Below are 13,044 nucleotides of genomic sequence, written 5' to 3'. Positions count from 1 at the left end.
CCTGTGCGTCACCACAGATAAGGTAGTTAAATAAGCTGGGAGTTTCGTTGGTGGTGTTAAGCCAAGGTTTATCGGCGAACAGGTGCCACCACCTGTCGCAATATTAAATTGTAAATCGATCTCCTCTAATCTGTGAGTTATAATTCTCTTGGCAGAAATTAAATCCAATTTTAATAGTTCAGATGGAGATAGTCCTAAGGACACAAGTTTCCCATGTATTATTTTTGCCCAAGGGCTAGGGAAGTAATCTCTCCAGAGACACTGTATCAGGTGGAGATATGGGAGTTTATGCCATAATGCCAACCAGTAACAGAGGATGCATTTCCATAGTGTAGTTTCTAGAGATGTCACATTTAGTTCGAGTCGTATAGCTGTATTGCCTACACACCTGGGTAGTTTTAGCAACCTTCTTAGCAGTTGGTTTTGGATTACCTCCAACTGGGTTAGATTAACAAAGGACCCCCATATTGGGATTGCATATGCTATTGTTGCAATCACCTTTGCCTTGAAAACTTTTAACACTGATGGAATATGGAAAGCCCCATCTGAAAAGAAAAAACGCAGTAGCGCAAAGGAAAGGGCTTTAGCTCTATTTAATACATATGCAAGATGGACCTTCCAGCCCATGTTGTGTTGGAGGAGGACACCCAAGTATTGAAATTTAAAAACTTGGTCTATGGCTTTCCCGTCTATTCTCCAATTATAGGTTTTTCGACTCTTGGTGAAAATTAGGACTTTGGACTTTGCGTGATTAATTGTAAGAAAATTTGATTTGCAGTAAGCATCAAAAATTTTTAAGGCCCTCCTAAGGCCAACTCTTGAAAAAGATAGGATCACTGCGTCATCTGCGTAGAGTAGAAGGGGGCAACGATATTGGGCAAGACGGGGGGCATGGATCATCTCTTGAGAATCTATCAGAGGCACCCTCATATCGCTTATAAATAGATTAAAAAGGGTCGGAGCAAGGATACATCCTTGACGAACACCTCTATTGATGGTTACTGGCTTTGAGAGGTCGCCTGCCGGAGTGATTCTAACCCTAGCGGCCGATCCGTCATGCAGTTTAGTTATTAGCCACAAAAGTCTTTTGTCTATTCCCCATCGTGCTAATTTCCCCCAAAGTAGTCCTCTGGGGATGCTGTCAAAAGCAGCCTTTAAATCAATAAAGGCCGCACAAAGTTGGCCTCTATTTGGGGCGGAATATTTCCGGGCAAGGTGGTATAAAACTAAGACATGATCGACCGCTGACTGATTCGATCTAAAACCAGCTTGTTCAGGCCCAATCAGGTTGTTCTCTTCGGCCCACTTAGTAAGCTTAGTTAACAAGAACCGTGCATATATTTTCCCAATTATTGACAATAAGCTGATATTCCTGTAATTTCGCTGGCCCACAGCTGAAAAAGGTTGCTGACCCCTGAGCTAGAAACTTGTACAGAAAAATAATATTTCTATGCAAGGGCACAGGAAGCAGTCCTCAGGCAGACCGTACTACTCACCTCCCCACCCCAATCCATGGGCTTCAGTTCAGAGGTGCTGTGCCTACTGCAGGCATGGCCAAACTTGGCCCTCCAGATGTTTTGGGACTACAATTCTCATCATCCCTGACGACTGGTCCTGTTAGCTAGGGATGATGGGAGTTGTAGTCCCAAAACAGCTGGAGGGCCAAATTTGGCCATGCCTGGCCTACTGCATCCCAATGCATATGCATTTTATCCCCATTAGATATAAATTTGCTCGTGTGGATTTCAGCAGCAGTACTGAAATGCTCCCACTAAAAAATCAACCCCCCATTATGCTATTATTTATGTTGTTGTTGTTTAGTCGTTAGTCGTGTCCGACTCTTTGTGACCCCATGGACCAGAGCACGCCAGGCACTCCTGTCTTCCACGGCCTCCCGCAGTTTGGTCAAAGTTATTATTTACAGGTTAGCCTTATTTCAGAGGAAACCTTTCTGGGACTAGAGCAGCTATGTTCTGTGCTCAGGAATCTGCTTTTTCTCCTGCTTTATAACAGTTTGCACCCCCACCCCCACCCAATATCCAAATTGGCCACTTCACGGGCAGCATCCCGTAGTACCAATTCTAATTCTTTCACATTGCAATACAGTAATGCAGAGGCTACCAACCAGGTTTCCTCTTCCGATGTCACTTGTCAGGAAAGGGATTCAAGTGTCAGATATGCATAAGCCTCTAGCCTGTTCCCTGTCTTGACTCACTTTCCAGCAGTCAGGAGACAGCAAAAGGGCTCCTCAACCCCTCCTTTCCATCATGAGCAGCAGCAAAGGCTTTCAAAGAGCCCTCTCTTTCTTATGCAGGTCGGCTGCTCGCTCCCAGGCACTGCAGAGAGAGAGGCCTCTTGGGGTTGAAGGATTATGCTGAGCAATAGGCAGGAAGCCTGTGCCTCCCAGTTGCTTATTCCAACTTTAAAATGTTTAAAATTCTGATTTACTGAAACTTCCTATTGTAAACGTAGACTATAGCTAGCTACTGGTATTAATCCAAAAACCCCTTCCAAAAACAATGCTCTTTCTCTAAACCACTGAAAACACGTACACGGTTCCTTTCATTGATACTACATTAAACTACAAGAGAACATTTCAGTTGTTAAATATACTGTCAAAGACAGAGTTGGATCTTAGTTTCTCAAACAGCAATGGGGTGTTTACATTCCTTGCAGTTTCAAACTATGAAATTCACTGTCTGCTGTGCACACTCAGCCCTGACAGAAGACATGATTATTTTATAAACAACTTCCTTTTACCTAGGTAGAATAATCTCAAACAAAGCAGAGGGAGTGCTCTAAAAATGTCTCTAATAAAAGTTTTGCAAATTTAACATTTGCCTTATATAACAAGAATTACATATCAAAGCAAAAGGACTCCCTTGTAAATATCTTAGAAACTGTGAAATACTTTACCAAGGCAGTAGTTCCATATGCACAAAAACACCCTGTACCCATGGCCTCTCTGCACCCTTCCCAAATTTGCACTTGAGGGTGGGGGAAACACCCAGAACAGATTTAGGGGGCACACAGGGAGAGGGAGGGGACATTCCATTGCACAGCCGGAAGTCCTTGTACTGATGGAACTACTTCGCTGTATACAACCCTCACAAGGGTTAAATTTGAGTTACACTAAATTTACTTAAACTGAAAGGATGGGGGTGGGGGCCTCAACTAAAATGAGGATTTAAGATCTCTCTCTCCAATGCTGAAACAGCTAGTGCAGCGGAATAGTTTTTCAGACATTTACTTTTAGTTCAGTTTAGTACATATAACACTATGGCAAGGGTGGGGAACCACTTTTGTTCAGCCTTCTGGGGGCTGCTTCTGACACCCACCTGTCAACTGCCTGACCTTGTATAACATCTGATAGATCTGGACGGCAAACGGTGCAAGATGGTGGCGGGGCTGTTGCGGGTGGGGCTGGGCAGACCCCACGGCGGGGAGTTGCTGGTTCCAAGGCTGCCTCTCTGCACCGGACTGGTGAGTGAGCAGTCAGTGACCTCCTGCTTGGGCTCCTGCCTGCAGCTTACCTGTATCCTGGACCAGCCATGGACTACTCGTTGGCTGACACTCTCACACTCCACGGTCACTGGGGCCTTGGGCAAACAGTAACTGACTATGTCCATGGAGAGACATCTATTAAACTGGCCAACACTGGCCTCTACCTGCTCTCAGCGCTCACCTTTGCTGGCCTCTGCTACTTCTATCACCACGATGTGGGCATCTATAGGGCCGTGGCCATGCTGTGGAGCCTCTGAGGCACAACACGTCACCTACCAGCAACATTCAACGATTGTTCACTGCTGCCTCTGCTTCATTGTATTATTGCCGAGTCATTAAATGAGGGAGAAATAGCAACAGGGGCCCCCACGCTGCATATAGCAGAATGACTTGGGGAAAGAGGCATCCAAATATGGGTCAGCAGCCACAGCCATTCAACAAAATGTGGGGATCTCTCGTTGAGAAAAGAGCTAGGCTTGAGACAGGCTAGAGAGCTCACAAAGTTCTGATGTTAATGCAGAGGGCAAACTAGTAGTGATTGTAGTGGCAGCCTTTTTTTGCATGGCTGACCCCTTTCCTCTGTCAAATGGCAGCTTGGTTTCAACAGCTGCAGCAGAACTGGTCTTGAATTCCAGTCACTTGTTTTTTTTTTGGTCCTGATATTGCAATTAGTGGATTGTGTACACGGCATCTTGCATGGTGCTCAGGCTGGGCCCTAAGCAGTGGCTGGGCAAAAGGGAATTTTTCTTTTTTGCTTTACTGATGTACAATAAAGAATTTACAGAACCCTAAAAAAAATAAAAATATCTGGCAGATCTGCACCCACCGGAAAGCAGCACAACTTGCATTCGGCACTTAAATTAAGCTGCACTAAATGCAAGTCTCACTCCCCAGGAACAACTGGGGCTGCTGACTAACCTTCAGATGTTTTATGAAATGTAATATTTAATTCTATTGATTCATCCCAAAGATTATAACCTGCAACAGTTCATCCCTGCCGTTAGAAACAGGAATTTACCTTTGGAAATCAATTCTGGTTGAATCTCTTCAGAGAGGTTTTCTTCTTCCATGCTTCTACACTGTGGGTCCTATGAAGTGAAGGAAAATCTTTCAGGACTCCAAAAATTAGCAGTTAGGGCATGCTCAGTTTGTTAAATTATCCAGTACTTACACTAAAAGTGGATAATCATTATTTCACAGGCATGGAAATGTCTGTATGGAAAACCTGAATATTCTGGTAATAAAATCCAGAAAAGTTCCTTTGAGCGTCTGAAATTTGACATGCAGTATCAACATAAACGGCTAAGGGGTGTTCTAAAAGTTAGAAAGCTATTTTCAACCTTCCATCCCTTTGATGAAAGTGCTGGCTGCAAAGTGAAACTGTGGGAAAAGAATAAGGTCTGGAGATAAGAAGACAGGAGACTCAAGCTTTTAAGGTAGAGACTATAAACCTTAAAGTGGAGAGTGAGTTGTCAATAAGACCAAGAACACTCAATATGGCAAAAACACTGTTGGACACCCCATTGACTGTTGGCATCATACAGCAATTACTGGATGAGCAACTAAAATAGATCTGAACTGAGATGGATAAGGTGGTGAATGAAAATGGTCAAGAGAAAGATGAGGTTAAAGACACAGAAGCTTTGGAGAAAAATATTGATTGCCAGAACAAGGCCTGCCAGAAGAAGAGAGTGGAATGATAAGGCTGGAGGCAGTAGATGATGGAATGGAGAGGACAGGTGCCTGGAGAGGTAAAATAGTCTTGCAGTGGAATTATGATGTTGGAGAAGTGGAATGGAACCATGGATGGAGAGATTACGGAATATTCTGAGCTGGCAGAGACAGAGCTGGGAGAGAAAGGATTCTGTGTACAATTTGGAGTGAATTTAGAGTGAAAAACTTTTTAAAAAAATCCTGCTTCTTTTTCTTCTTGTTTCTTTTTTTGAGTGGTTTCTACTCTGGATCACTGAGGAGACTGTACGCACATGATGGAGATGGCTGGCTGGTGAATGACCCTGCGTGAAAGGCTGGAAAGGGAAGATCTCCCAGAGTGGGAGAAGAAAGGGAAGCTCCTGGGTGAGAGCTGGGAGAGTCCAGCGCTTTCTGTGTAACATTTGATTAAGATCTACCTCTGAAAGATGGCTTTGTATTTACTTTGCTTTCCCTTTCCTTTTTTATTTTTAGTTAGCTTGTTTTATATTGTACTGTAGGATGAAAAAGTTTCAATATAAATTTATTGGGATGGGGGAAAAGAATTCAAATAAATTAACTTTTCTCCCTAGTTAAGTCCAGAAACTAAATCAAAGGTATAAGGAATAAAATCTTTTAAAACACCATAATACCTCAATAGCTGTCATCCTGGTCCTTTGTTCCAGCTCTTCAGCCACAACTGGGTGAATTTCTTTGCTGTCTAACAAAAGCAATTTAAATGTTTATATTCATTTGATTATACTCCTTGCAATGTTATTGCTGTCTTGCAATATTTGATGTCATCTATTAACTGCATTCCTTCATAGAGTCCTTTGTCTAGAACCCCAAGCACCACTCTATTAATATATTATTTTAACAGCAAGCTCAGTATTCAGCATGTTCTTACAAGGCCCTAGCATATGAATCAACAGTGTCTCTATGCTTTGGGCTCTTTGACAGAAGCAGGCGCCCTCAAACTACATTCCTCTTGGGGGATGAAATGGGCATAGTGTCCCTGTTGTGCCTTTGGCTCTCTTCAGTAAAGATTTTACAATTAAACTTACTTGCATGATTCCTTATTCTCTGTGGCATTTTATATCTAGGCAAAAGCAAGCTAATCTCTCTCTCCATTCAAGGCTATGCTACAAGATTATTAAAGATAGAAGCTTCTGGTGCAGGTAACTGTTCCTTTCTCTGTGTTTCATTAGGAACTGGTGGGTTTAAAATAACTAAGCCTTCCATGGCTCAGCTTCAGAGGATATCCCAGTTAGAAAGTTAAACGTGAACTTTATTGTCTGTTCCACAAAACAGAACAGTTCTAGAAATTCCTAACTCTTCCAGATATTGCCAAATCCAGCACAACCCTAGTGACGAAAGAATATAACATTTACACACCATGATTTCAAAGGTATAGGATTGTAAGACAATTTTCAGTTTTATAAAGGCTTTGATTCTTTGCACTACTTCATACTTTATACTGCAAGTTACTGCTTCAAAGTGCCCCACTATCTGAAGTCAGATGTGGCAGCTAAAGAGTGTGGGTGGTATTCAAAATAAAAAAAATTCCTTCCTGTAGCACCTTAAAGACCAACTAAGTTAGTTCTTGGTATAAGCTTTCGTGTGCATGCACACTTCTTCAGATACCATCTGTAGGTGGTATTCAAGTACATTTTACTCGGTTTAAATTACCCATTGAAGTTATTATACCTGACTTAGTTATGTTCATTCATTTCAATGGGTAATGCCACATAGAACTTACCTGCCGGATACCTAAACCAGTATATTTCAGGCAGCAGGCAGACAGACCTTTCGTTCCCCAAGAATTTTAACCTCAGGTGCATATTCTCTCTGCTGTGGTTTTAGCACCACGATTTACTGAATTTTATTCATCGTTGCCACCTTTCTTGGAAATTTGATTTCAGGGGTTTCATAGAAATGTTGTAAATAAAACTGCTTAGAGTGGTATATAAATTTTGCTGAATAACAATAAAATATGAAGGTTTCGTGCTAGCCGATAGTCTAGCTGCTATCCTTAAATTCTAAAGTTGACCCTAATCCTGTTCTTAATTATATTAAATAGGAAAATCTCAACTTTGTTTACTATATTATTTCTTTGTATACTTGATCAACTGCAGGCAGTTTGCTTATTTATGCTAGCTGGCTCCTAAGTCTAACTTCCCACACACCCCAATCATTAAATTCCGAAGTCTCAAAATACTGCAGTTCATAAGGATCTTACCAGACTGATGTGCTACACTCCCTTGAGAAAACGCTTCCTCTTCATTCTGGCCATCCGATTTAGCATCTATGTCAGCCAAGTGACTACCCTGAACTGCTCCTCCTCCAAGTGCTCTGTCCTTGGAATTTCCCCCCAATTCGACAAGTAATGAAGTCGAGCATTTCCTGTTGGGGAGATCCATTGTTTCACCAAGGTCAGTTTCTAATACTGGCTTGTGACTAATATCGCCTATTGATAAATTTACATCCCCACTTTTCTGTTCCAGTGGCATACCAGATGGAACTTCGGTATGTTGCCCACTCTCTTGGGTTCTGCATTCATGCACGCTGTCTTCGGTGGATGTTCCATCACTGACAGAAGGGTTCAAAATTTCTGTGCCAAGGCTTTCTCCTATGCTATCAGATTGCACTGTATTTTCAGGCATTTCTGTGCTTGTGGTGTCACCTGTGGTTAATTCTTCCACAGCACCCTCAGGTTCCCCCTGATGGAATCTTTGGCTTTCTTTTTGAAGCACATCTTCATCTTCAACTTCTTTGCTTGAAAATTCAAGTAGAGTTTTCTCTGAGAGCGCAACAGTAGAGACACTGTCACATTCTTCCACTATTCCGGCTGCTATACTATCCTCCGGCATGTCTGCACTCAAGGCAACCAACTCTTTGTCAGGTTTAGCAGTGGCAACACTAAGTCCAAGAGCATCATACTCTCCTCCCTTCTGAACCAAAATTACAGCACTCTGGTTGTTGTTTTCAGTGTTTTGAACCACAAATTCAATCTCTTGGCTTGTGGCTTCCTGAACATGTTCTGCTCCATCTGTGGAAACTCCAGCACCCGTAGTTCTTGCTTTAGCTTCTACTGGCACAAATGCACCATGGATGGTTTTGTCACATCCTTCTGTAGTAGAGATAGTGGAAGTCTCAAACCTTCCTTGGGTTCTACAGACCTGATCAATCTCTTGTGTCTCAACAGGAGACACAGAAGTCTCAAACTGTTCCACTGAGCTTGTCGAGATCATAGCTGTGTCTGCCGTTTGTTCCAATCTTAAGGGGAAATGTTCATCTGCATCTTCAGTTCTTTCCTGGGAAATGGAAGTCTCTAACTCTTCAACTATGCTTGTGGAAATCACAGTGCATTCATCCCTTTCCTCTTTGCTATGAACTGTATTACCTTCATCAACACTTCTAGTTGACATACTGGGCATGGGAATAGCGTCCATTTCCACAGTAGTGGTCTTTTCTGCAGCTTGTATAGTAAGAAATGCACTTTTGCCATCTTCTATTGTTGCACTTGGCATAGGGGCTTCAAATTCTTCCAAGATACTTGTAGAAACGTTATTTTGTTTCCCAGCAGTTCCATCCTGATTCATATACTCAACAGCTGTGCTAGGCATAGGGGTGTTGAAATCTTCTGTACTGATGAGGTTTGGGGTTTTCTCAAGGTTTTCAACTGTTTTTGCAACAAGTGGTGTTTGATCAACATGCTTAGCAGAAGACTGAGCAGAGGTAGGGCACACTTTGACCACACTTGTAGAGATGGTCTCACCTTCACTTCTCTCATCTTCATTAGCAGATGCTGAGAGAACAGCTACTTTCTTTGAGCCTATCCTATACGGGCCTTCAGATTTCCTGATATCTATGAAAGATGTGGCATCCTCATTCTTCTCTTCCACAGCAGACTCTTGATCCACACCTTGCTTCGAGGTTGCACTAATCACGTCACATTCATAATTCTCAGTAAATTGAGACTCTTTCTTTGCACCAAATGCCATAACATTTTCACTGGCCACACCAACACTAGTGGTGCTACTTTCAACCACTCCCTTTGTACTGTTGTGGATATCATCAATTTTCAAGTCTTTCTCTAAGCCTGTCATGCTGTCAACAGCACCTTTATCGACATCTGAGGTCAGCTCACCCAAGTCAGTTCTAAGCTGGCTTGCAGCAAGGCAGATGGAGGAACTTCCACCTTCTTTGGCTCCAACACAAATCAGCACCCTTTCACTTTCTTCTGTTCCTGTACAGGTCAAAGTCTGTTCCGCTTCTTCGTTCCCTCTCCCTGTACTAGTAACAAAATTTTCACCTTCTTCGTCATCTTCTTTTGCACCAGTGCTAGTCACACAACCTTCATCATCATAGGAACCTTGACTGACATCAATGATGTTCGTTTCAGCTCTAGCTGCTGTACTGTCTGTGGCAAACTCGTATTTTTCTTGTGTATCTGAAGCTGCTGCAAAACCTTCATTGCTGTCCTCCAAACCAGTGCACGCAGCTGCAGCTTCAGGACCATCTTCTGCTGTTATGCCTGTGCTGGTGACGGCACTCTCACCATTCACAATGTCTTCACTCTTGTCAGCATGCGGCCCAGTTGCCACATTGTTTGCCGTCTGAGCACACACGCCAGTCACAGCTCGCTCATCTTGCGAGTCAGTACCAGTCACTGAACAGATGGCAGAGCCAGGACTTCCTCTTTCGGCAGCCGTACAAGTCACAGCACCCTCAGCAGCTTTAGCATGCTCACTTCCAGCTGCATTACTCCGAAATTCATCTGGATTTTCACTTGTCACAGGTCTATCCTTGGCTTCAGTACCCGCACTGGTAACAGCACCATCACTTTCTACTTCACTGAGGAAGGTAGTAGCACTGTCAAAGTTGCTTGTACCGCTACAGACGGAAGCCACACACCTTTCTTCAGAACCTGCACTGGTTACCGCATCATCTTTCTCTTCTGCTTCAACACTATTCACAGTCTGTTCAAGTTCTACCCTGGTTTCATTGATTAATGGTTTAGAATGCTCTTCTGCATAATTCACAATGCATTCTCCACTTTCTTCCTCCTTGGTTGAGGAGCTTTCACACACGCTAAGTCCTTCAGTGCCAACACCACTTTCTTCAGTCGCTGTGACAGGACATTCTGACATGGAATGAGCACCTTCCTTATTTGGGGTCCAACATCCCACAGTGAAACCTTCATCTGCTTCTATACTTGTACAGCTCAAAGCAGTCTCACTTTTTTCTTCTGAGCAAGTAATAGTGGCATCGCCTTCTCTTTGCAAATGGATTGATGTACCTTCTTCACTTTGGCTTCCTCCAGTGCTAGTAGCTGTTACAGCACTCCCAGCAGTTCTCTCTGTGCTGGTCCCGATAACAGTCACCTCAGTCTCCATGCTGTTGCTGATGCTAACACAACTGCTGCTGCCTACTACATTGTTTTCATTTTTATCTTCAGTGACTCTTCTTAAATCACCTCCTCGTTTACTAGCCATCATGGACATTTCACCAATTTCTTCTGGAGTGTTCTCGGGCACTGACCCTGAAGACAATTCTATTACACCACTGACAGTATGGTTTTCATTTGTTTTGCCTTTGTTTGCACATACCTCTGTAAATACTATAGTTGGGCTGGTCATTTGTTCACTCTTTATACTGCCAGTTAAAGCAATTCCAGTAATCTTTTGCATAGTACCTTCTTGAATGCATATAAAACCACTCGTTTTCTCTTCAGTCACTTCTTTACAACTTAGGTGCCCTTTGCCACCTGCGTTAGAAATTTCCATGTCAGTGATATCACTCTCTTTTATGTTACCATCGAATACAATGCTACCATGCTGTTCCGTTTTAGCAGTATGTGCTTCATTGTCTGAAATGGTATCTTTATTAGCTGGCCTATCCAAATTAAAAGATTCCTCCATAGATACATCACACAAAGGGTTTTTGACTTCTGCAACAGTCATATCCATGGATTTTTGATGGACAACACCTTCATTTGATAGCTGCTTGGTTGGAGAACTGCTTTCGTCACTTTTAAAGGCATCACTTGGCACATCCATTTCCTTCATAGGAGTCTTTTCAAACTTTTGTTTGGGGTTACTGAAACCGGAAGGGGAAGATTTTGAGATTTCCTTTGTAGGCAAAGTTTTATTCAACTCATGCAATGAATTATGATGTATTTGGTCTTTGGCATTGTTTTTAAATTTAGTTTCTTGTTGTGAATTATTACTGATTTCTTCTTTAGGTTGAGTTATTTGATGCTGTGCATTACTGTCCCTTTGTTCTGACTGTATGTCCATTGGCTCTTGGCATTCTTCAGAATGTAACATGTGCCCACTAGTCCAGACTGACATTTCTGCTGATGATTTTTCTTCTCCTTTATCTATTTCTTGGAATGAAAAACTTCCCTTTCTGCTTTCACTAGCTGATTTTTTAGTTGTTCTTTTATCTGTGAGCAGATTTTCTTGCAACTTTGAATGAGTCTCTACTTGTTTAACAGCTTTGTCATCTGGTTTGTTGTCATCTTCTCTCTTTTTCATGTCCTTACTATTATGCTTCAAACTTCTGCTCTTGTGACCTTCAGCTGACATTTTCCTTTCCAGTCTTGAACTACTCAAATCTTTATCACTTTTATTTCTCTCTTTTGCAGATGATTTTTCTATTGACTGTGACTTAACTCGATGACTGAAGTCTTTTTGAGAACTACTAACTGAATGTGCTCCACTGTCAGGGTCCAATTCTACAGAATTTTCTTCAAAACCTTTAATTTCAGTTTTGGATTTACACTGCTTATCTGGATCACTCTCTTCTGAATTAGGCCCGGATTTCTGTCCTGATTCCTGCTTGGAGGAACTTTCTTGTAGTTCAGGTTCAGGTGTTTTGCCTTGCTTGCTGTGACTCTTGGACCTGGACTTTAACAGTAACTTCTCTTCCAAAGCATTCTTTGATTTTCGCCTGTCTTTGTGTATACTATCACCTTGCTTTAAAGTGTTATCAGAGTTTGTCGATTCTGCATCATGTTTGTCTTCTGAATAACCTTCCCCTTTCCTTGATGTTACAAAACTATGTTGCTTTGATGTACCCTGAGACTCTTTCTGTGGCCTTAAATCACTTGACAGTCTTTTAGACTTGTGGTCTGCTCTGGATTTATCTATAGAACCCTGTCTGTCTTTTCTGTTTTCTTTACGTGAACTTTCTTCATTTTTTAAAGCATGTTCAGAAACACTTTTCAGATCTTTGCTGTTTGCTGATGTTTTCCTTTCACTTCTGTGCTTATTCTTCCGTTCAGCTTTGTCATCTGAGAAAGATTTTGTTAGCTGGCTATGCTTCTGAAGATTCTCCTCGCTTTTCAGCCCTTTCTCAGATGGCAAATTTTCAGCCTCATCACCTGTTTTATGAAACACATCTCCTTTACATTTATGCTTAATTAATAATTTATCTTCAGAAATACTTTTCTCTTTTTCATTTTTATCTTTTGATGATCTAGCCTCTTTCCTGGGTGCACCTCTAAAACTTTGGATTTCTGAATCATCCTTTTTAACATGCTTTTCATTTTTAAGTATGCTTTTCTGCTTCTGAGGTTCTTCTGAGCTGGTCTCTGCTCTGTCAATCTGAGATTTGGGATCCCGGGGCTCAGTATCTTGCTGCATTCCTTCCACCTGGAGAGAAGTAGATGGTCTTCTTTTGTGTTCTTTTTCTACCTTGGAATCATTTCTGTTTTCATCAGCTGAATGCACCGTCTCTGAAAGTCTTCTCACAAGTTTACTTGCTTCATTTTTGCCTTGACTGGCCTTCACTTCTTTTGGGGAGGGCTTTTCAACACCCTACAATATAAAAATGTAAGTATGA

The 13,044-nt window shown here is 42.1% G+C and overlaps 1 protein-coding gene and 1 long non-coding RNA gene across 2 annotated transcripts in view; one reads left to right on the top strand and one right to left on the bottom strand.

Moving 5' to 3' along the window:
- BOD1L1 (biorientation of chromosomes in cell division 1 like 1) overlaps window positions 1-13,044 on the bottom strand; it is a 40,781-nt gene that overhangs the window by 13,205 nt on the left and 14,532 nt on the right. The window contains exons 10-12 of the mRNA XM_082238498.1: window positions 7,433-13,019; window positions 5,847-5,914; window positions 4,523-4,592 (exon numbers count right to left, since the gene is read on the bottom strand). Of these exons, the coding sequence (XP_082094624.1) occupies window positions 4,523-4,592; window positions 5,847-5,914; window positions 7,433-13,019 (5,725 nt within the window). The remainder of the gene's footprint in view (window positions 1-4,522; window positions 4,593-5,846; window positions 5,915-7,432; window positions 13,020-13,044) is intronic.
- On the top strand, window positions 5,922-7,187 carry LOC309541158. Its single transcript, XR_014223652.1, has 2 exons — window positions 5,922-6,734; window positions 6,847-7,187. It is a non-coding gene; the product is annotated as an uncharacterized lncRNA (long non-coding RNA).

Source organism: Podarcis vaucheri (assembly GCF_965113315.1).
Source record: "Podarcis vaucheri genome assembly, chromosome: 9".
Taxonomy (NCBI): domain Eukaryota; kingdom Metazoa; phylum Chordata; class Lepidosauria; order Squamata; family Lacertidae; genus Podarcis; species Podarcis vaucheri.
This window is presented reverse-complemented; position numbering and strand designations above follow the sequence as displayed.